Source organism: Hippopotamus amphibius, chromosome 14 (assembly GCF_030028045.1).
Source record: "Hippopotamus amphibius kiboko isolate mHipAmp2 chromosome 14, mHipAmp2.hap2, whole genome shotgun sequence".
NCBI classification, from domain to species: Eukaryota; Metazoa; Chordata; class Mammalia; order Artiodactyla; family Hippopotamidae; genus Hippopotamus; species Hippopotamus amphibius.
The window spans coordinates 71,446,908-71,469,145 of NC_080199.1; the positions used below are offsets into that span (position 1 = coordinate 71,446,908).

Consider the following 22,238-nt stretch of genomic DNA (forward strand, 5'->3'; position numbering starts at 1 on the left):
GCTACTTTTTAATCCAGACCCCAACTCCTTGTAAAGAAACTTTATCCTATTCCTTCCTTCTGGATTCAATTTGCTTTTTTAATTCTTCAGTAATTTTTTCAAGTAGCATTTATGACTGGTGAACTCTCATTTTTTGCTTGTAAGTGTCTTTAATTCACTTTTACTCCTGAATGACAGCTGAACTGAGTCAAGGGTATGATTTAAATAGGTTGTTTCAAATGGGATGCATACATATCATATTTCACCCATTCTAAGAGGCCATCAACTGCACCATGAAGAAAAGGATGTATTCGAATTCCACAGATGTTAGCACATGAAAATTCTGTTTTACAATCAATTAAACACAGCGGTAACACAGTTTACTATATGCAGTGGAAAAAGAATGAGCTTTGCAACCAAGCAGAACTGAGTTCAAATTCTGGCTTTGTCTCTTACTACTTGTGTAATTTTGTGCAAGTTAATTGATCTCTGTGGGATTCAGCTCATCATGTGTAAAACTTATACTGAGAGTTGCCAAGCTTTTTCTATACAAGGCCAGACAGTAAATACTGTAAGCTTTGTGGATCATAAGGTCCCTGTTGAAACTACTCAACTCTACCAATTGCAGTAGAAAAGCAGCCACAGTTAACACATATTCCTGTGCCTGAAGTACAGTGGATATCAAGAAATGTACATTTCTCCCCCTACAACCCTTTTCTCAACATTTCTATGAAAGATATAAATAGCACACACAATAATTTCCATGGGGGAAGTTAAATGAAAAGTCCCATTAAGCTGTGGTAGGAATGAAAATTATATACAGCTCCTCAGACTTCTAATTTCTAAGTATTTAATCCCCATTAGCTAGGGATTAAGTTATACATTTACTGGAATACTAAGGATCTCCACTTTCTGAAACCTAGAGCACATCAATCTCTAGGCCTCGATTTCCTAAGCCTCAGTACGGTTCAATTAGCAATGCCTCTTCCATTCCCAAAATGCCAATTCCCTATAAAAGCATTCAAAAGCACTTTTTGAATGAAACATGGTCATAAAAATGTATTTGTGCTTACCTTTATGCCAAACTATAACACCATGTTCAGACTATGCAGCACAAAAATATACATCCTACTGCCTACACTATAATTCAAATCAGTATCAGATGAAAAATAAGAAAGTACTAATTTCACAATATGGACCTTTCTAATGCCTTAATACAAACAAAAACAAAAAGTACATCAACATTTCTTAAGACAACAATATGAAAATCAGAAGAGAGAAAAACTAAATCCTAAAAGATTTCATGTCAATCAGCTCTTTTTCAATTAGTTACAAAAATCCTGGTTAATCTCATGTTAATAGCAGCAGTACTTTATGAAAAAAATATCCAAGTATTTTATTGTGTCTGACCATTTAAATAATGTTTGCATTACATAAACTGACATTTAAAAATGCAACTGTTTTCTTTTCCATAAAATCCAACATATTGCAAAAAGATGGAAAGAGCAGAGTTTGACATTTGAAACATACTTCACAGCATTTAAATCCAGTGTGGCATACAAATAATACAAGCATTTCATCCGTTCTGTAGTTTCCAAATTGTGGGGGACCATGTATTGAGCAAAGATCCGTTCAACAAGCAATCTATGAAAAAAATATAAAGTACTGTGTTACTTTCTCTAAATGCATGTATTAAATATGCATATGAATTTCCAAAACACATAAAAAACACATATAAAAGAGCTTCTTTCTGAGTAGAGATGAGATTTCCAAATGAAAGATTTCTTTCTATAAGAAGAAGAGGCAAAAAAAACTTTTAGCTGGATGTACTGGAAACAGTCCTATACCTAGCTAAGATAGCTACTCCTGCATGACCTTGGGCAAGTTATATACCAGGGACTCAATTTCATTGGCTAAATAATAAAGGGTTAAAAAACTACACCAGAACCTTCCAAGTGACAAACTCTAACAATTTATAAGTTAAAACTATAAAGAAAAGTTTAAGATTCTTCTGAGTTTTCATAGTGATCATCATGAAGAAAGACCTAGATAAAAGTACAAAAAAAAAAGAAAAGAAAAAGAAGAAGAAAATGGGAGGACAGGGCTATCAAATCATAATGCAAATCTCTGTGCACTGATGCCACACACTCAAAGAGCTTAAAAACGTCAATTTTCTAAAAGCAATAATTATGAAGTTTCTTAGATAATATCAACCTAATATACTCAGTTTCTACTTCTTATACCTCATACAATTGTAAGATGTCCTACTGGTTCTTAATTTGTTCATTCTGACCTGTTATAGGCAAGATCATTTGGATCTCACTAAAAATTCACCAAATCAATGCAGATTGCAAGCAGGATTTACAGGTCTACTAACTACTAAATTGTTAGGTTCCATAAAAGATCTAACCTTACAAACTGGAATAGAAAAATACAAAGATTATATTCAGATAATGTGTTTTTACATAAATTTATAAACTACTTTTTTAGCCTTGAGTAGGAATTGTTTTTATTTAAAATGTCTAAATCCAGAGGGTGTGTATTTGAAATTTATTTGCAAAATTTTTATTTGAAAAAATTTTATTTGAAAAAGTTAACATTAAACAAAATTTAAATCATACTTACATACATTCCTACTTTCAAATATTACTCTGTTAAAACACAGTGCATGAAAATGACCATAAAAGACGTATCCATCCCTTAAGTTATATGTACATTACTACTTCATTTATGGCTTTGGTGGGAAAGCAACTAGTCACTCACTACCTTTAACTTGCAGTAAAAACTGAGGAGGGAGTTTAAAGTTATAAAGAAAACTGTTTGCCTAAAACAACAGTTCAATAAAAGTTATATAATACCAAAAGCACCAGACATTTTACATGTGATGTCTTTTAACTTACCTATCATCAATACTATTTTGATAATATATATGTAGCAATTTGTCTTTGATCCATGAAATCTGTTTTGCAGCATCCTTCCCAGCTGCTGATTGTAAAGCATATTTCTTATAAATTTGGGCAAGTCCCATCATGGCTTCTTTGCGCACTCTCCACTTAAAGTAAAAACAAAACTTTTTTTGTAATTTAAAAATGCCTCCATTATATTAATTCAGTAAAGTCTAGTTTCCCAGTTTTGTATTTACTTTACACAATATATTTTCATCATACCTCAGCTCCTGGACATCAATTTGTAATGACGGTATGAAAAAACACAAGTCTCATTTTAATATATCTACTATGTCAAGCACAGACATCTATTAACATGTATAAAGAATTTTAATGCTTTGATATCATAAACCCGTTACCAACCCCTAAAAATAAACACTCGATCACAATCTACGTAATGTCACTTAGAATTAGTGAGGGAAAAGCATACTACCAAATTTTAAAAGGTAAAGACAGTTAAGTGGATAAACTGTGAGCTATTCCTTATAGATTTTTTTCCAAATTACTTTATGGTCAATATTAAGTATACCTGTATTAAAGGTATATATGATAGTGGTTTTATCAGATGCTAAATGTAAAGACAAATCAGTGGTTCATTTTGTACATCTGGGAAAGATGTTCAGGTATAACAAAGTGTATTTATTCAACTATTTTTTAAAATAAGTACATATCTGCTATAGTATATCTAACATTAATTATCTTGGTTATGAGTTTAATCTTAAAATTTACATAAACACAACAGCATTATAATCAGTAGGATATTAGTAATATTTAGAACTTCATGAATCTGCAAAGATTATTCATTTTTCCTTTGTAGTCTGTCATTCATAGCAACATTTTTCTCTTGGTTTTTTCTTTCAATTAATTACACTGAAGAATAGTCCTTCTTTCATCCATCCACTACATACATATTGAAATAAAAGGCTTTAAAAGCTTTACTCATAAAATAAGAATTTAATATGTTTGTAAAAATTTTATCTCAAATTTCCAGAAAATGCTGCTTTAGGGAAAATTTACACATAGACCATATTCTAATACTGCCAGTAACATAAACATATTTAATTATTTTTTGGTACTCAATATTTATATGAATGAACCAAGCAGTCCTATGATGAACACAACATGATGATCAAAAACATACATGAATTATGATCCCAACACTACATAAAAACTTGGCTTAAATTCTAAGTGTAACTATGAAAATGATTACTTGAACACTTGGAAGGCTGTTATCCTACCATGATGCAAACCTCCTTTTCCTTCTTTATAGCTTTTGACCTTTTCATTGTTTAATACTCTACTGAAATATTCAATAAAAACAAGCCTAAATTTATCAATTAAAATAAGTTTCTCTGAATACCTACAGCTTTGCAGGGAAAACCATGCAATTCCTGCGCATCTATTCTCCACCCACAACCCGCATGAGCAAAGAGAGAATTAAATGATGAAGACAGCCCAATTGACCATATAGGCGACTATCAAAATGCTATATTTACCTAGTTAAAGCTGGTCATAACTACTAAGAGGCCCCCCACTTTCTTTGCTACTTAACCCCTAAATACATCAAAAATTTTCATCCTTCACCAAAATTACTCTTAAGTCTAAGCCTGTAAAATTCATGGCATGAAGGAAAGGCAACGGGGAGTAGGGGAGAAAGTATTTCACTGAAACACTCACTGAGTGCCTAATACATTCCAGGCAACATGGAATACAAACATAAGACATAGTTCCCTCTTCAGAAGCCACTAACTAAAAAGTGGAGCTATTCCGTGCTCAAGAAGGAAGGTTTGGGTCACAGGAGATAAGCTAGAAGCATGCTGCTCTGCTAAGGTTAGCTTTGTCACATTGAAAACATCTTTTATTTTCTATTCCATAGAAAGTATAATATGATCAGCTAGAGGACTACGAACTGATACCCATACGAAAGGAAAAAGAGAAAAGTTGTTTTCAGAGGCCTTTATAAAAGGCACTTATCGGGACCTCCCTGATGGCACAATGGTTAAGAATCTGCCTGCCAATGCAAGGGACGCCGGTTCATTCCCTGGGCCAGGAAGATCCCACATGCCGCGGAGCAACTAAGCCTGTGTGCCACAACTACTGAGCCTGTGCTTTAGAGCCCGTCAGCCACACTACAGAGCCCACGTACTGTAACAACTGAAGTCCGTGTGCCTAGAACCCATGCTCCACAACAAGATAAGCCACCGTACTGAGAAGCCCACGCACTGCAAGGAAGAGTAGCCCCTGCTTGCCACAACTAGAGAAAGCCTATGGACAGCAACGAGAACCCAATGCAGCCAATAAGTAGACACACAGACAGACAGACAGACAGACAGACAGACATTTTTTAAAGTCCCTTATCAAAACTAGTGTACAGGTTAAACATCCGACTACCACTTAGAGCTGTCCCACTCTGAGGATGAGAAAAAATAATCCTAATAACGAAAAACTAATAAAATTTAATGTAACAAAAAGTAAAACCTTCTCATAAACATTAGATATTAAAATGCCTCCCCCCAAAAAGCGCTAATTACATTTAAATCTCAATAATCTCAAATGAAATACTATTAAACTTCAAGTATTCAAAATGCAAACCTGCTAATAATTATTATCCCTACTTACCCGTTTGTCTAATGTTCTCTCTCTCACAAAATTAAGTAAGTGATCATTGACCAGAAGAATATCCTTTTTAGCAGCTGTAACTATAGACACAATAACATCATGTCTAATAGCTTCCTCGGGGTCATGTGACCTCACTTTAAGATACTCTGAAAGATAAAATTTTATTTGATTAAAATGAAACTTTGACAACTAAAAGACTGCATAAGACCTTTGAAAGTAAACCACAACAAAAACAAAACCTAAGTAGAAGGTTCAATGTTTCAAAAAAATTGGAAGCAGGGAAGAGAGAAAGGGAGAACGAGAAGGAAGGAGGAAGGAAGGTCTTCCTTCAGGCAAAATACAGTAGCTTACATGCAACTGAGTAGTAAATCCCCTCCCCATTTGTGGGGCAGGATAGTTGACTAAGGAATTCCTAAACTCATTTATTCAACAAACCATATAAATGAACCAAGAAGTATAACAATGTTAAATATTTCACTTTTGGTTTTTGTTTAAATGGTTAAAATATTCAAGTCAAGCGGTTCCATTGGGAAAAGGCTAGAGAATTCAAGTTTCTATCCCTTAACTAGGTAAACCCTTAGTGAGGCTACTGAAAGAGTAAAATTAAGATAATGGCAGCCAACAAATAGGATTACAGGAAAGACCGTAAGGCAATTCCATTTAACTGAACTGAAAGAAAGGGCGAAGGGAAGATAGAAGAAATGAAATATATAAGAACTATGAATGACTAGAATAGACTCTTAAAGTAAAAAACATGGGAGTTCAGATCTGGCACTGAGAAAGCTGAAAGAAAAAATTAACAATCTTCAGTAATGATATATTAGATTTAAAGAACAGGTACCAAAAGAGAACATACAGTATTATTCAGCTTTTTAATTATATGACCAATAAGATAAAATTTCGTTGTTTGGATCTGGAGTAACATATACAGCCATGTCTATAAGCAACAAATAGTGCTTATGATTATGAATGGATTTACTTCCCAGTAAACTAACAGTTAACAATATAATGCAAAAGCTCATAAAACCAATGCCCAGGTCCTAAGCCCCTCCATCTTGTTCTCTACTACTAAGAACTATTTCAAAAAGTGAGAAAAACAATATGTTGCTAAAAATCTTCTGAAGAAATGGAAATATTATTTTATCTATCTCAGAAAAGAAAGTTATTTTTAGTATTGATTTCAAACGCCCCATGTTAAATATATATCAAATTCATTTCTCCATCAAGATAAAGACAGGAGTTTTATCTTTCACTGTACTTGTTTGTTTCAAATGCAATACATATTATTTTCGGTGCCACTAAAAAAGGAAAATCCAATGACACACCATCAATTTTCAGATGCATTCTCATTTCACTAAAACAAATCATTCATATTAAACAGGTGTATACAGGAGCTATTAACTTTTAGATATTAACTGTGCAGAGGAAGAGAAAATAGGACAAAAGAAATTCTCAACAGTTATTATCACACAGCATCTAACAACCTCTTCACAATATGGCTATGTCCCTCCAAACTTAGCTGAAGGCAAAGGACGAATCTCACAAACACACTGTGGATAAAAGAAAATAAATGTGTGTGTTCAACATATTTCAGCTTACTCCTGAAACTCTAAGAAAATATCTTTTAAAAAGGACAAGTAACAAGAGGTCACAGCAGAAGAGATTTCTCAACAAAATTTTGGCAGATGGATGACTGGTAAATGCCAGAAGACAAAGGAGAAGGATGAAATCTAAAAGGAGAAGAAAAGCCATAGACAAGCTCATTTCCAGGAGGGAAGAACCCTGAAATTCAAGGCACCAAGCAATGAGAAAGGCAGAGATGAAGACAGCAGCTGAAAACATGGAGTGGAGTAGTTGAAAATGTGCATAAAGAATATTTAGGAAAAAAAAAAAAAAAAGAATAGTTAGACCCCTACATTTTTCAAATTTGTCTTTTAGCCAACTCTAAAAATTAAAATGTGCCAGGAGGCTAAAGACTAGGAAATATATATAACATAACAAGATAAATGTTTCATAAAAAATGAAACTATACACTATCCTTTGATAAAGCAAAACATTCAAAACAATAAGGACTAAAAAGGTTATTGGTGAAATTATTCCCATCTAAAGTATATTTCAGATAGCTATAAAAAATCAAAATATTTATTATATAAGCCAAGAGTAAACAATGCATTAGAGTTCTAACTATGGAAAAAATACTTTAAAAAGATACACAATATGTGTAGAACTACTACAAATCAACAACAGCAACAAAAAAACAAACAAGCCAATTAAGAAAGGATGGGTGGAGCTTCCCTGGTGGTGCAGTGGTTAAGAACCCGCCCGCCAATGCAGGGGACACCAGTTCAAGCCCTGGTCTGGGAAGATCCCACATGCTGCAGAGCAACTAAGCCCGTGCAACACAACTACTGAGCCTGCACTCTAGAGCCCGTGAGCCACAACACTGAAGCCCACGTGCCTAGAGCCCGTGCTCTGCAACAAGAGAAGCCACTGCAATGAGAAGCCCTCACACTACAACGAAGAGTAGCCTCCCACTCACCACAACTACAGAAAGGTCGTGTGCAGCAATGAAGACCCAATGCAGCCAACAAATAAAATAATTAAGTAATTAATAAAAAAGGATGAGTTTAAAATTTAAAAATATTCTTCATAAAAGAAAATACATATCAATATGCACATTAAAAGATGTCTAATGCCATTAGTCATCAGGAGAATGCAAATTAAAATCACAACAAACATCAAGACCTATGAGAACGGCTAAAACCAAAAAGGTTGACAACACAAAATGTTGGCAAGGATGCTGAACAACTGCATCCTTAAACATTTCTGATGCAAATGAAGAACAGTACAACTACTATGGAGAACTTGGTCATTTCTATAAAGTTAAACATATATTTACCCTATGATCAGCAATTTTACTCCTAAGTAGTTCCAAAGAGAAATAAAAACATAAATCCACAGAAACACTTCTACAAGAATACTCACAGTAATCTTAATCATAGTAGCCCCAGACCAAAAAAACCCAGATAGCCATCAAAAGGAAAAAAAAAAAAAAAAAGGATATAAGGAAATTATGGTGTATTCATACAATGAAATACTACTCAGTAATAAAAAATAAAGTAATAATACAGTGTCCCAAGACACAAGCAATTAAAATTAAATTTCTGGTAGAATACTCTTCTCTGGGGAATCTGGAAAGTTGAAAAGAAAGTATCTAACCTAAAGGTTTTCCAACAAACAACCCACCCTGATCATCCTACAGTGAAGTTCAGAGTCAACAATCCCATCCATACACTCAGAGCTTTCTGAACAGCTTTTAATTTCATTCCCCACTCTTAATAAAAGCCACCAGTCACAGATTGCCAAGCATTTCGAGGAAAGCCTCTGATATGGAAAATACAGACAAAAGCAAATAAAAACTGGGAAAAACAAGTTAGGTGAAACAGGAGTTTTTAAGAAAAAGAAAACTTCTCCAAAATACTACCATTAATATTCTCAGAGAATATTGCATACATAAGAAAAGGATGCTACAGAGAAAAAGGAGCAGCCAGGTGAAAAGAGAAGGAAAAAGAAAAAAGAAAGAAACAGACACAAAAGAGAGAGGAAGAATGGATCGTCTTAAGATGAAAGCTGAAGAGCAGAAGCTCACACACAGCAAGCAGTCCAAGTCCAGGTATCAGTAGGCAGATAGAGGGTTCCAAGGAGGAGAACTCCCAGAAAAAGCAGTTTAAAATGTACTACAAGTTGGTAAAATTTAAAAAAGAGTAAATAACTAAATAATAACAAGCAATAATATGAAAGACGGGAAGAGAGCACTCAGAGTTAAAGCTTTCAAGGGTCCTTGATTGCTCAGAAAGAAGCTAGCGTTCTGATTAACTTCAGACATTATTAATCAACTATGCAATAAAAGCACGAAGGAGAATGTAACTTCCAAATCCATACAGATTAAAAAAAGGAAAAATGAAAAGTAATCAATTGAGCAGAACAGAGGAAAAACAGAAATAAAAGAAGCAAAGAATAGGCATGCAAAATAGAAAACACAAAATAAGATAGGAGGAATAAGTTCAACTATATCACATTCAAATTATATCATTTCAATAAAATGTTTAAATCACACAAGAATACTATATATAATTTATGGACAGATACATATGAGACATAGATAGAAAAATATGAAAAGAATGCAGACCAAATTTAACAGAGAGGTTACCCTCTACCGAAGTAGGAAAGAGAACAGTTTGTGAACAGCATTTCAACTGTATCTACAATTTATTTTCTCCTTTTTAATCTCCTAAACTAATACAGCAAAATGCTAACATTTCTGAGGAAGACAGTGGCTGCTATATTCATCTGTATTTCTGAACTATTTCATAATTTAAAAAAACTTAACAGAGCAGCACCAGTCAGATACATAATATTCTCATTACTATAAAAATGCAAAGTTCTGAAATACCTTATAAATATACAGATTTTAGAAAAGTTATCTCCATTAAGTATGATTAAATTAGTTTATAAATTAACAACTCTCATCTAAGTTCTCAAAATATTAAAGACCACTGAAGCCTCATAATCTATTCAAAGTCAAGACCTGTTCAAATCCAAATGCTTGAAATACTTTTAGAATTGTTCTTAAATTATCTCTGGTAACACTACTTTTCATATAAGTGCTTCTAGCCCACATAGGTACTTAGCAGGTTAAAAATTCTAGCTTCAGAGAGTAGCTACCATGATAATGAATTGAAACAAGATGACTTCACCTACCATAATCACCAAAAAACAAAAAACCGAAATTTTTTCCCTATATATAAAACCAATTTTTTTCCACCAAAGAGCATCTAGGAATATTTGCCATTATGGGTATATAGTACCTGTTAAGTCCTTTGCTAAATCAGGATGGTTCATGAGACAATGGCTAGCAAATTTCACACATTCCAGGCGGATTGGTACATGGATATCATTAAACCTGATAAAATATAAAGGCATGGAATAATCTTTAAAATAAGAGAAATAGATATATGCTTAACCTGCACTCAATTTATATTTATTTCTCTACATAAAAGAAAAAACAATTTATACAGGATAATTCAAAGCAGAGCCAGACTATTTTAACAGTTTTTGATATACTATATAAGAGTGCTCTGGAACCTCAATATTAAACTAGATCAATCTTCCGTGAGAACTATGTATGAGGGTGAGTCAAAAATCATCCACACTCTGGTTATATTAAAACTTCTGTTGGCCGCACTGTCTTATCAGAGCTTTCCATTCAAGTCTACTGTCTCCCCAGTCACTGCTGTGCAGGTGTGAATGTATTACATCAGTTCATTTGTAACTGCAGTGCAAGCAAAAATGGATGCCCCACTTGTGATCTGCATGAAAGAAGAACAGTGTGCAGTGATTTGTTTTTTTGTGGTCTGAGTGTGCGCACATCCACACACTTTTGCCCACACTGTCCACACTCTGCAAAAACTTCGTTTTGAGGTGTTAAACCATCCTCCTTATAGTCCAGATCTTGCTCCATTGGACTTTCATCTGTTTGGTCCCCTGAAAGCAGCCCTACGAGGACAAAAGTTCACTTCTGATGAAGAAGTGAAGACAGTGGTGCATTTGTAGCTCAGTGCATTCGTAGCTCAGTGCATTCATAGCTCGCAGCTCAGCCTAAAACGTTTTTTAATGAGTGAATGCAGAAGCTTGTTGACAGATGGACAAAGTGTATTGAAAAGCAAGGAGACTGTGCCAAAAAATGATGTACTTGTCTTTTCTAAAATAAATTCTACAGCCAGAGTGCGGATAATTTTTGACTCACCCTTGTAATTTAAAGGCACATGTTTAAACAATACACATTTAGCTGAAATGGAAAAATTGGAAAGACAAAATTTTTCCTCTAAATATTATACTTTCAAATATATTTGCTTATGCAAGTATATGTGTAAACATAATGCACAGGTACATTATTAAATCCAGTACTGAAAAGAAAACTTTTCCTCAAATAATTCTTTCTTAAATATAGAACACTCACAAATGTTTGGTAGGTCTTGCACTAAACCCTGTATTACTGTATATGACTCTAGAATTGTGTCCAAATTGCTCCTATCTAGTTAACCGTCATAATTATTTCCACTAAAATTAAAGCAAATTTTTACATGTAAATGTAAATACCTTAGTATGTATCTCTAAAAAGTTAACACTCTTTGGTTGATGTATCATTTAAGTATCTTCTACTCATATTTTCCCTCTCCTTTTCCTTTGTAATCTGGTGAAGCAACTGTTTTGTTTGTGTGTGTATGCTTTTCCACAGTTTAGGTTTCACTAATTTTATCATTCTGATGTCAGTTAAGAGGATCCCCTCTCTCCTAAATCCTACAAATTAGTAATCAGGTCTAGAGACTTGATCATATTCCGGTTCTTTTTTTTGGGGGGGGGGGGGGGGGGGGGAAGACTACTTGAGAATGGTACTGTGTTCTTCCATCAGGAAGCACATGATGTCTACTTGTCTCTAAACCACTGATGTTCAAAGCCTATATACATAAGTTCATTATGCACTACAAAACAGTGGTTTTTTAAAAATCTTAAGTAACAACAAGAACGTTAAAGGGAAGTAAGAACTTTCCATTTGACATTTACACAAGACTTAATTCTCAAAGATCAAAAAGTTTCCAAATCTTGTATCACCTAATACCATAAGAAACAAAATTTAGCATCAAACAGAAAAAAAGAAGTCTTCTGTATGAGCAACAAATTACTCATGAAAGCTTATTATTAGGGAGGAAAAACTGCTTTATGAAGTACACTCAAAAGTTATATAAAAGCTAGTCTCTGGTCTCATATAGTTTCCTGAGTGTATTGAATCCAAGTACTCAATCCCGATATACTTTACCATTCTCAACTAAACACATACCATATAACCATTAAAAGACATCTTTAAAAAATTACTCTACCTCCCTAAAATTAGTAATAACATGCAAGTTTTATGTCATTAATAAAAAAAAGTTACACTGTAATCAAAAGGTAAGAAATTTAAATTAGAATTTTCCCTCCTAAAATCCTATAAAATAAAGTCTGGCCAATCCACGTCCAGATTTAGAGCTATATCAAATGTCTATTGCAAAACTATTTTTGTTTTAACACATTAAATAAAATACATTTTGATTTTAGTTGGTAATTTAATTAAGCAAAATATTTTGCCCCCTTGCTCACTGTATTTAAGGGGAAAAAAGTCCAGAAATCAAACTCAAAATGACAATGGTCTAATATTTATTAGGTTAACACACCTTGTTAAATATTATTATTGAGTTACATAAGAGATAAGAAATAGAGTAGGAATTCAGCACTTCACATATACAGGCTTACATGCCCATTTAACAAATTAGAAAAACAAGACCAGAAGAGCTTAAATTTATCACAATCTTTCATAGCTCTGGTAACAAAATGGAAAGAAAATTAGTGATGACAATGCACATAGTTCAATATAAAGAAAACAGAGTAAAGAATCTCAATCCTATTTACTTGTTTATTTATGACTTAATTGCATTATTTGTTATAAACATAATAATAAAAGGGGGGAAAATCCTCCTCTATCCCCAGGGTCAAAGCAGGTTTCAGTCAGGGCACTTGGAAGCGGTGTTTTGTTTTTTTAATGGAAGAATTCTTTTTTTAATTTTATGACTCATCTTTCTTTTTTTTTTTTTTTTTGAGGTACACCAAGTTCAACCATCTGTATTTATACACATATCCCCGTACTCCCTCCCTCGACTCCCCCCCACCCTTCCCATCCCAGTCCTCTAAGGCATCATCCATCGAGTTGAACTCCCTTTGTTATACAGCAACTTCCCACTGGCTATCTATTTTACAATTGGTAGTATATATATGTCTATGCTACTCTCTCACTTCGTCTCAGTTTCCCATATTCAAGGTTGGGGTATCGTCAGAAAAGTAATAAAATAAACCCCTTTCACAGAAAAGATATACAAACATATTCAAAATTTTGCAACCAATTATAGGAGGTTTGTGGAATCACTGAAAGCATACAAGAAACCCAGGTTATCATTTCCTCATTATCATAAGAAATGTAGAAAGAAGGTTAGTAGGAAGAACATACATAATCACTTATTCATTCATTCTATGGATACCCTTATCCTTACAGTATCTCCAAATAATCTACTTAAATATAATTTTTTGTGGAGGAGATATATCTCACCATGATGTATTTTCAGTTGGGATTAATCACTGCTATGTAATAATACACTTCAATTTCATGATTATAATGCTTTGTGAGATAGCTTTTTAAACATGTCATCTTTTTAAAATTACTGAAGACAAAGGAAGAAGCAGAAATTATAAATATGGCCAATCACCATTCAAAAATTTCAAAATACAAAATCCTTCATTTATGATATCAGAAAACAATCTTAAATGTGGATGTTGTTTTAGAATAATAAGTAGATATAAACACACATTACTTTTAAACAGGACACCAAAATCATATACCTGCCCAAGTAACACTGCCAAAGTGGTTTGTTTTGAGAAGCCAATTCTGAATCCTTTGCCCCAAACATTTTTGCCAGTAGTTTAACAACTTGAAGGCGTTCCTCATTATCATTGCTCTAAAACAAAACACAACCACAGCTTTAAAACCATGAGGTAGGTAGATATACTCAGAATAATTTTTCCCATGATTTCCCTTAACCTCCAATTCCACAGAAAACCTTTTATGAACTTCAGCTGAAAAATTATACATAAAAATGTTCAATGTTTTTTCATAAAATTAAATGTTATCTTAAATGCTCTAATTATCTCAAATTACATTAAAGGATTACTCTCCTACATGAAAATTCATGATTTTTTATTTTAATCATAACTTTTGATTAAAAGTTAGTGCCTCCTCCTACAATTGAGGCTTGTTTTCATTCAAAGTCAAAATCAAAAACTAACTCGCATCAAACCTACTTGGGACCCTTGAAAAACTATTTGTGGTCTTTAAGAACAGACACTGATAGAGGCCAATCCTGCAGTAAACAGAGAATTATGTATGATGGTACTGGTTAAGCCCTTTGCATTAATAAATATGCGCTAAATCTCCCAACAAGAGAGTCAGTTCATCTACATACACCAGATTCATAATGGAGTTCAACAACGTGATAACTCTTGCACATGCAAAAACTAAAGTTTCTGCTTTATATACAATATGGGTCCTCTGGGGACGAGAACTCAAATTTTATTACTGATTTTGGTACTGCCAACAAATGACAATATTTATATGAGCCAGCCACAATACTAGACTTGAATACAAAATGCGACAGAGGTTGTTAAAAAGCACTAATATTCAAGGTACTTGGATGGCCCTGTACAGATATTTTTTAAATTTGAAACCAATGCCAAAACCTAGCATTTAAAGCCCCCATGATATGACCTGACTCATCTCTATCATTTCTTTCATTATTCCTCTAAAAAAGTACTTTTCAACCCTACCTGCACATTAGAATGATGCGTAAGGCTTTTAAAAAACAAAAACAAACAAACAAAAACTATGTCTGGACTCTACTGCCAGAAATTCTGATCTGGGTTAATGCCGGGACATCTGCTTGTTTATTAAGGCTCCACAGGTGAAGATTCCAATGGGCAGCCAGGAATGATTTAAACTTACTTTATGCTACCATGCAACTGTAATTCTTTGTGTTCTGCAAATTCACCCAGCACCTTCCTACCTCTATACGATTCTGCATGCTGTTTCCTTTGCTTCAATTGTATGCTGTTTGTATCTTTTATGATACTTATAATATCTGGCCTCTTATTAGATATGGATTTTTTCCTCTTCCTCCCATAATAGATGTTAAATGTGCTGAAAGCAGGGATGATAATTCTTATTTTTATATTTCTTACAGTATTCGATATTTTTATTAGAGAAAATCAAACCAACAAATAATTAAAGGTATGACTGCTTTCTGCCTCATCAAAATTGCTAACTATATGAAAAAAGGGCGTAGAGGAAGGCCAGTGAGTCAAATGGCTCACTTGAGAAACACACAAAAATATATCCCAGAATAAAATGATAATAATTATTTACTGCATTTTGGGAGTATTTACACTACCAACATAAACTTTATTTTGTAGTTTTGAAAGAGACAAACTCAAATTTTTAGAAACAAGAAATACAACACAGAAATCATTCAAAAACTTTTCTGGGTGGTACAGTGGGGTTCATCAAAGAGTATTAATTATAACCAGATTTATGTAATAATTTGAAAGAGAAAACATACCCTAAATGAAACTGCAATTTTCATTCTGCAAATGAAACTTAATTTTATGTGATAATTTAATGCCAAGGCAATAAGGACATTACCATAAGATTCCAGAAAGCCATGTGAAAAGCAAAGGAGCTTTCAATACAGGCTAGACAAGTACAAGATAATACTCATAAAGGGAAAATATTTCACCCTATGTGGGTAACAAATCCTGAACTATTTTTATGGCACAATCAAGTGGTCTTGGGAACTACTATCAACTATGCCTTAAAAACATAAGTTTGATATATAGCTATGACCTCAAAAGTTAGTCACAACCCAGAATTTATCTGGAAAACATCTGAAGGAAAATACCATCCTGCTAATCATTAATTAATCACATTCTACCTGCTAGACACCACGCCAGGCACTGGAGATACACAAATAGGCAAGGCACAAACATGTAAATAAATACCAGTAATATACCACCATGTTCATAATATTCAGTTAAAACCAGTATAAGGATTAAAAAGCCACAAATAATGCTCTTTGCTAATCTGGCTGATAAAACCGTATTATTTTTAGAATAGTTACCTTCAATTTAAATTCAAGCTGGGGTAAAACTGAGAGCAGTAAATGACTATCAATATTATACAGCTCCAAAATTAAGTCAAAGACATGCTCTGACAAATCGCTGATAGATGTTTTCCCAAGCATCAGAACCTGATTAAAAAACTTGAGAAAGAAAATTTATCATTAATGGAAACAACATAGATAAAGTGAATTTCCTGAAATTTTATTATTCACGTAAAATCATTATCATTCTATACAAAGTCAAAACAGGCGCATCAAAGCATTTTCTAACAGGTGGCGGGAAACCACTACAGGCTACACAAAAACATAGAACTTGGAATTCACCTCCCACATAACAAAAGACAAGTAATTTCTACCGACTCATCAATTAGCATACAAAAAAAAAACCACCCTACCTATCAAATACACTTATTCCCCATTATGGTACTTACCATATTTAATATTACAGTTATCTGCATACACATCATAGTTTCTCTAATAGATAAATTCCTTAAGGGCAAGAGATCACATTTTGTTCACCATAGCAGTATGGGAGACAACAGTACGGAAGACAATGCCTTACACCTTCATAGAAGGAACCAATTCCATTTTTAAAATATGTAATTTTATATTTACAATGCAAAATAACAACTTTCTAATACTTATTGTCTTTTATATTCTGATAAATAATGTATACATACGTACAAGGTTTACAGCATTAATTAAAATCCAATTAAAAGCACACAAACACAAGGAAAATCCAAAGGTGAACAATTTTTCTGTATAAGCAGCCGCGCTAACTAGTTTCCACACTCCAATCATTCATGTTACTACTGAGAATGGTAAAAATTTGTGACATAATGAAAGAGTTCCTTTCTATTTAAAGTCTTCCAAATATGTAAGAAATTAACTCAGAGCATATCCCACATATTCTCAACAGTGTCTTTTACCTCCCTGAAGGGGGAGTTAAGCATTCTTTACACCGCATAAGCTGTCCTGATCTCTTCTTTCTGTGACAGTTAACAACTTGGCTTATTCAGGTTTTCTATCCAGGAAGCACAGTCAAGGACTTCACATTTCAATGTCTTCTCTGCTCACTTTTAGTTCTTGGGTTGTTCTTAAATGAAGTTTTTTAGATCTATAAACCTGTACCAACTACCTACCCATGAAGGGGAGAAAAGAAAAAATTCTATTCTACTATTCTTTCTTTATTGGTTTTAAAAATAACTTGTTTGTCCTCCATGTTCACCAATTTTGTGGGAAAAGAATTTCATGACATCAAAGGTTAAATTCTCATTCAAGTTGAAGATAAAGTGGCTTTGTTGTTTCCATTCAAAAATCTTCTGTTTAAAAATGATAAATCTTCCTTTCTTAAAAAATAATTCTTTCCAATCTGGCCACCTTGGTGATCAAACTGTCCTCTTCTTCTATCAATCTGGGTAAAACTCATTTGAAAACAGGGGGAAAAAAAATTCCCTGGTTTAACTTCTTACAAATTCCATCAAAAACATTTATTTGATACTTATAACCTCCATATATCTCCAAGTCACTCTTCACTGTGTAACAAGAGCCTAGTACAGTGCCTGACACAGGAGTATCCAAAATAGATTCAGTAAATGAATGAATGATACGTAACAGGTACTATGATACAACTATAGGAGAAACAACCTCCCTGAGGGTGTAAAATTCAGTGGAAGAAGCAGATACAGATTTGAATAAAGTATTTCCTTCTAAAAAAAATCAGTCTTTCATTTAAAGTGGTAATTAATTTTCACATAAATTAAATTATAACTGCATCCTAATGAAAGAAGTAGGAGGAGTAAGTTAAAGGTCCTTAAGAAATTCTACCTTAGATTTAAATAATCAATTTTAATTACAAAAGTGCTTTCGCATTAGTTAACATATTTCCCTACCATCACCCCAAGCATTATTAACTCCTATAACTAAGGCTGTGAGATTAAGCAATTTAACCAAATTAACCTATACCAAGAGAAACTTGATAAATTTTTTTCAACAAAATACTTTTGTGCCGTCCCCTAAAACTTGTGATTAAAAAGATCTGGTAAAAAATAATATTACCAAGAAGTGATCCACGTTGCAAATTTTTTGAATTGTCCCTACATACTTTTTGTTTTTGATACTGTTATACCTTTAATATATATATACTTTTTAGTTTCATGAGTTGTCAAGTTACAACAAATTCTTTTTTAAAAAATAATCTGTAACACCACAGTGACTTCTTGAGTTCTATACATGTAAACATCACTATATATAAAGAACAAACTTAAATGTGTCTATACGCATGAGAGTGAAAAAAGACACAAGTAAAAAAGAGAAGTAGGGTTATTATTACCTTCAAATCCTACCTCTACTTTTGCCTGCTAATTCTCTACTAGGAAGACATATGAATAATGGCCATTACATGTATAAGTCCAAAAAGGCTGAGAATGATTTTTACACTGTACTAAATTCCCAAAAGACAATTAAGCTCACCAGAAAGTATATTACATGTAATTGTACAGACTTGAGGTAGAAAAATAAGCAGATTTATAAGAGAGAAGAGGAGAAAAACATAGCAATGATTTCTCAGCTACCTTTCAAATGAGTCAAGGGACAAGAAAATAGGGATAACAGGGAGCGATGAGAAAATAACGAGTGTGCTCAGATCATTCTACTCATCCTGTGGCTTTTGTCCCCACCCCCCAGCTTCTGATAAACATATAATACAGTATGGAGGGGGTTGTGTATTTCTGTAGGCAAGAACTAAGGGCAGGAAATTAACATAAGGTGTAAGTGACAAGGAAATTTTTTACCTTGATTTATCTGGGATTGCTAAAAGTATTTCCTTGGTCCTTCTATCTTTCTTTTAACTTTTATTACAAATATTTTCAGACATACACAGATGTTGAGAGAATAGTATAATGAGCCAAATCACTTCATTCTATCTTGAATCTTATTTCCTTTTGTTACCCAATCAAATATTTATTTTCCCAATGCTAGAAACTATATCAACATAGTATAGTGTTACTTTCTTAATTTGTATGCCAGGAAAAGGTAAGTGTTTCCCTAAAAAGCACCTCGCTTGGCAATATCGATTTAAATAAATGACCACCAGGAGGAGCTCACCTAAGTGTACCTGATGGCCATGGAGACAGTCGTTCACAGGCACTTGAAGCAAAGGAAAAGGGAAGGGGCACTTAATAACAGAATCCTTAAATTCAGTTCTACAGATTTCAAGTGCCATCATGTCATAACAAAAAGAACTCAATCCACTCAATCTAACCAATTTATTCCAGCCAATACCCAAGACTCACAAAACTTGCAGAAATCAATATTTAGAATTCCCTGGCAATCTGACTGGAGCTATTCAGATAGATTACACAATTTAACTCTCCAGTTTCTGAAAGTTCACCCTCCAAAACAATTTCTTTACAAATTAAATACATTTTTCCAAGTCACGATATGCTTACAATTATTTAAAGCCATAAGCCAATAACAAAAACTGGAATTTACCAAAGTACTGTTCCATAAAGTATGTACGTTTCAAAGTACATCTTTTCATGATGTATTTTTATATACTAAATTAAATACTGTATACTTCAAGGAAAATTGTCCTTCAATAAACTTCAGGAAAATTAAATACATAAGTAATAATAAAAGGCTTTCTTTCTCACTTTTTTCAAGAAGACAGATTTACATCCTTTACATGTTTAGATGTGAGCAAAAATGGAAAGCAGGTTGAGAGACAGACCTGATACACAATTCCAGAGGCCAACATCAAGACTGTGTTCTAGATTTGTTCCAATAGGTACCATTCACATGAAATACAATGTGAATGGTGCCATCTAGAGCTGTGCAACTCAACAGAACTGTGGGGGAAACAATAAAACTTACAATAAGCTTCTATCAGTGAACCTATCAGATAAAATACATTTCTTCTGAAAATGAATATAAGATTGTCAATCATAAATAAGTAGATTTAAATGGAATCTACCTCAGGGATAGCTAGATAGCCAACTTTCACCACAATGTTGTCATTCATACTTGCCTTCAATTTTTATGTCTTGGTATTAGTTCATATCTTCTTCTTGTACAAATCAACTTAATTTCCAAAAAGCTGTAAGCAATTTCTCTGAATAATGAAAATTCCATATGATTTATCTAATTACATTTAACTTGATTTCTAACAATAGAAATAGCATATCTTGCTAACCAAAATAGAAACTGTTTTAGTTCCTAGGCAATTTGAAAGAAAGAAATGAATGAATGAAAGAAGATGAGAGCTAATCTTCTAGAAAATATTAACCAATAATAATTTTAAATAAGAAGGAGAAAGAAAATCCACTTAATGATTAAAACAATACAACATTTTACGGTATGTACTACTTGCCAAAATTTTGCTTCTGGCAGTCTTTAAATTTTAGCTAATCTTTCTGACAACCAATTGGACAAGTAAGACTTACATTGGTAATATACGGTTCAATAGCTTGAGCTGTCCTCTTCAGTAAAGCCTTTGCCAAATCATATGCTTGCTTGTTTAAATTCTGGGAAAAAAACAAAAAACAAACCAAAAAAACAGTATTTATATTATACACCACTATATATGAAGAAGGAAATACTACCTGTATTCAAAAAGCTACTGTTAAGTAAATGAATGAGAAAACTAAGACTCAACTCGAATAAAAGGGAGACGGCAAAGCCACTTTTCTCCCAAGACTAACTGGTCTAGTAGATCTTAAAATCCCTTCCAAGCAAGGATATTCTCTTCATATCTCATTCATAGCATAAGGTAAACCACACAGAAAAGTCAACAAATGTTTATTAGACAGAAAAGGAGATATTTAGTCATTGTAAAGCTAGTTGCAAAGTCAAATCAATTCAGCTGAGTACAAACACAGGCAATTTCACTCCAAGACCAAAAGAACCAAAACATCGTAAGAGAATGAGCTGGGTTCTGGTGTGAACAGAAATGGGGATTCCACAGGTGGGGAAAGACAAAAGACTTTGGGGCAGTTATGACAAAGCAGATTTTCTCAAAGCACATCTCAGAGCATAGGGAAGTCCAAGGATATAAGAAACATAAGAAATATAAGAGAATTCCCTGGTGGTCCAGTGACTAGGACTCAGCGCTCTCACTGCTGGGGCCCTGGGTTTGACCCCTGGTCGGGAACTACGATCCCACAAGCCATGCAACTCATTCAAAAAAAAAAAAAGAAAGAAAGAAAGAAAAGTGACAAATAGTCAAGTATGAAAACAAAAACAGTAAGAAAAATGTTTCTAAGAGTCTTTGATGATAGAAAGAATCATGACCTAAAATGGAATCACTATTCCAGTTTAAATATTTACAGAGAGCAGGAAAACTGTATATATCCTGAAACTCACATTCAGCCTATTTTTAGATTTATCTGCATTGATGCCTTGTATTGTATCATGTCATTCGTTTCTAACTACTGTTTAGTATTTTAATATATGATATGCTGCAGCTTATTTACTCATTCTCCTATTCATAGACATTAAATTGTCTTGAATTATGTCTTAAATTATGCCTCCTTGCGCACGTAAGAAATATTTTTCTATAAATATTACCTTTGCCATTTTTCAAATGAGCTCTTTTGTTCTTATTTTGTAGGGTTTCTCTATAAATTCTATACACTAAATATTTGTCAATTATATGCACAACATACCTTAGAGCCTATACTTATGTTTTTACAATGCTTATAGTGTCTTAGGACATATAAAAGTTTTAATTTTAATACAACCAAATATATGTATCTTTTCCTATTTGGCTTGTGCTCTCTCTCTATTTTTTAAATTCTTCCCTACACTGAGGTTAATTTATTGTTCTGTATTTTCAAATAAAATTTTAAAGATTTGCTTTTCAGATTCAGATCTTTATTCTGCC

The 22,238-nt window shown here is 33.3% G+C and overlaps 1 protein-coding gene across 8 annotated transcripts in view; it reads right to left on the bottom strand.

The window, feature by feature from the left end:
* PDS5B (PDS5 cohesin associated factor B) overlaps positions 1–22,238 on the bottom strand; it is a 198,183-nt gene that overhangs the window by 84,798 nt on the left and 91,147 nt on the right. For 7 of the 8 annotated variants that reach the window (XM_057707515.1, XM_057707514.1, XM_057707513.1 and 4 more), the window contains exons 7-13: positions 20,800–20,880; positions 16,358–16,498; positions 14,031–14,146; positions 10,412–10,506; positions 5,544–5,689; positions 2,880–3,031; positions 1,510–1,623 (exon numbers count right to left, since the gene is read on the bottom strand). In XM_057707515.1, the coding sequence (XP_057563498.1) occupies positions 1,510–1,623; positions 2,880–3,031; positions 5,544–5,689; positions 10,412–10,506; positions 14,031–14,146; positions 16,358–16,498; positions 20,800–20,880 (845 nt within the window). Of the gene's footprint in view, positions 1–1,509; positions 1,624–2,879; positions 3,032–5,543; positions 5,690–10,411; positions 10,507–14,030; positions 14,147–15,247; positions 15,337–16,357; positions 16,499–20,799; positions 20,881–22,238 lie in introns of those variants that run through there. The other variant, XM_057707516.1, reaches the window with a different exon arrangement.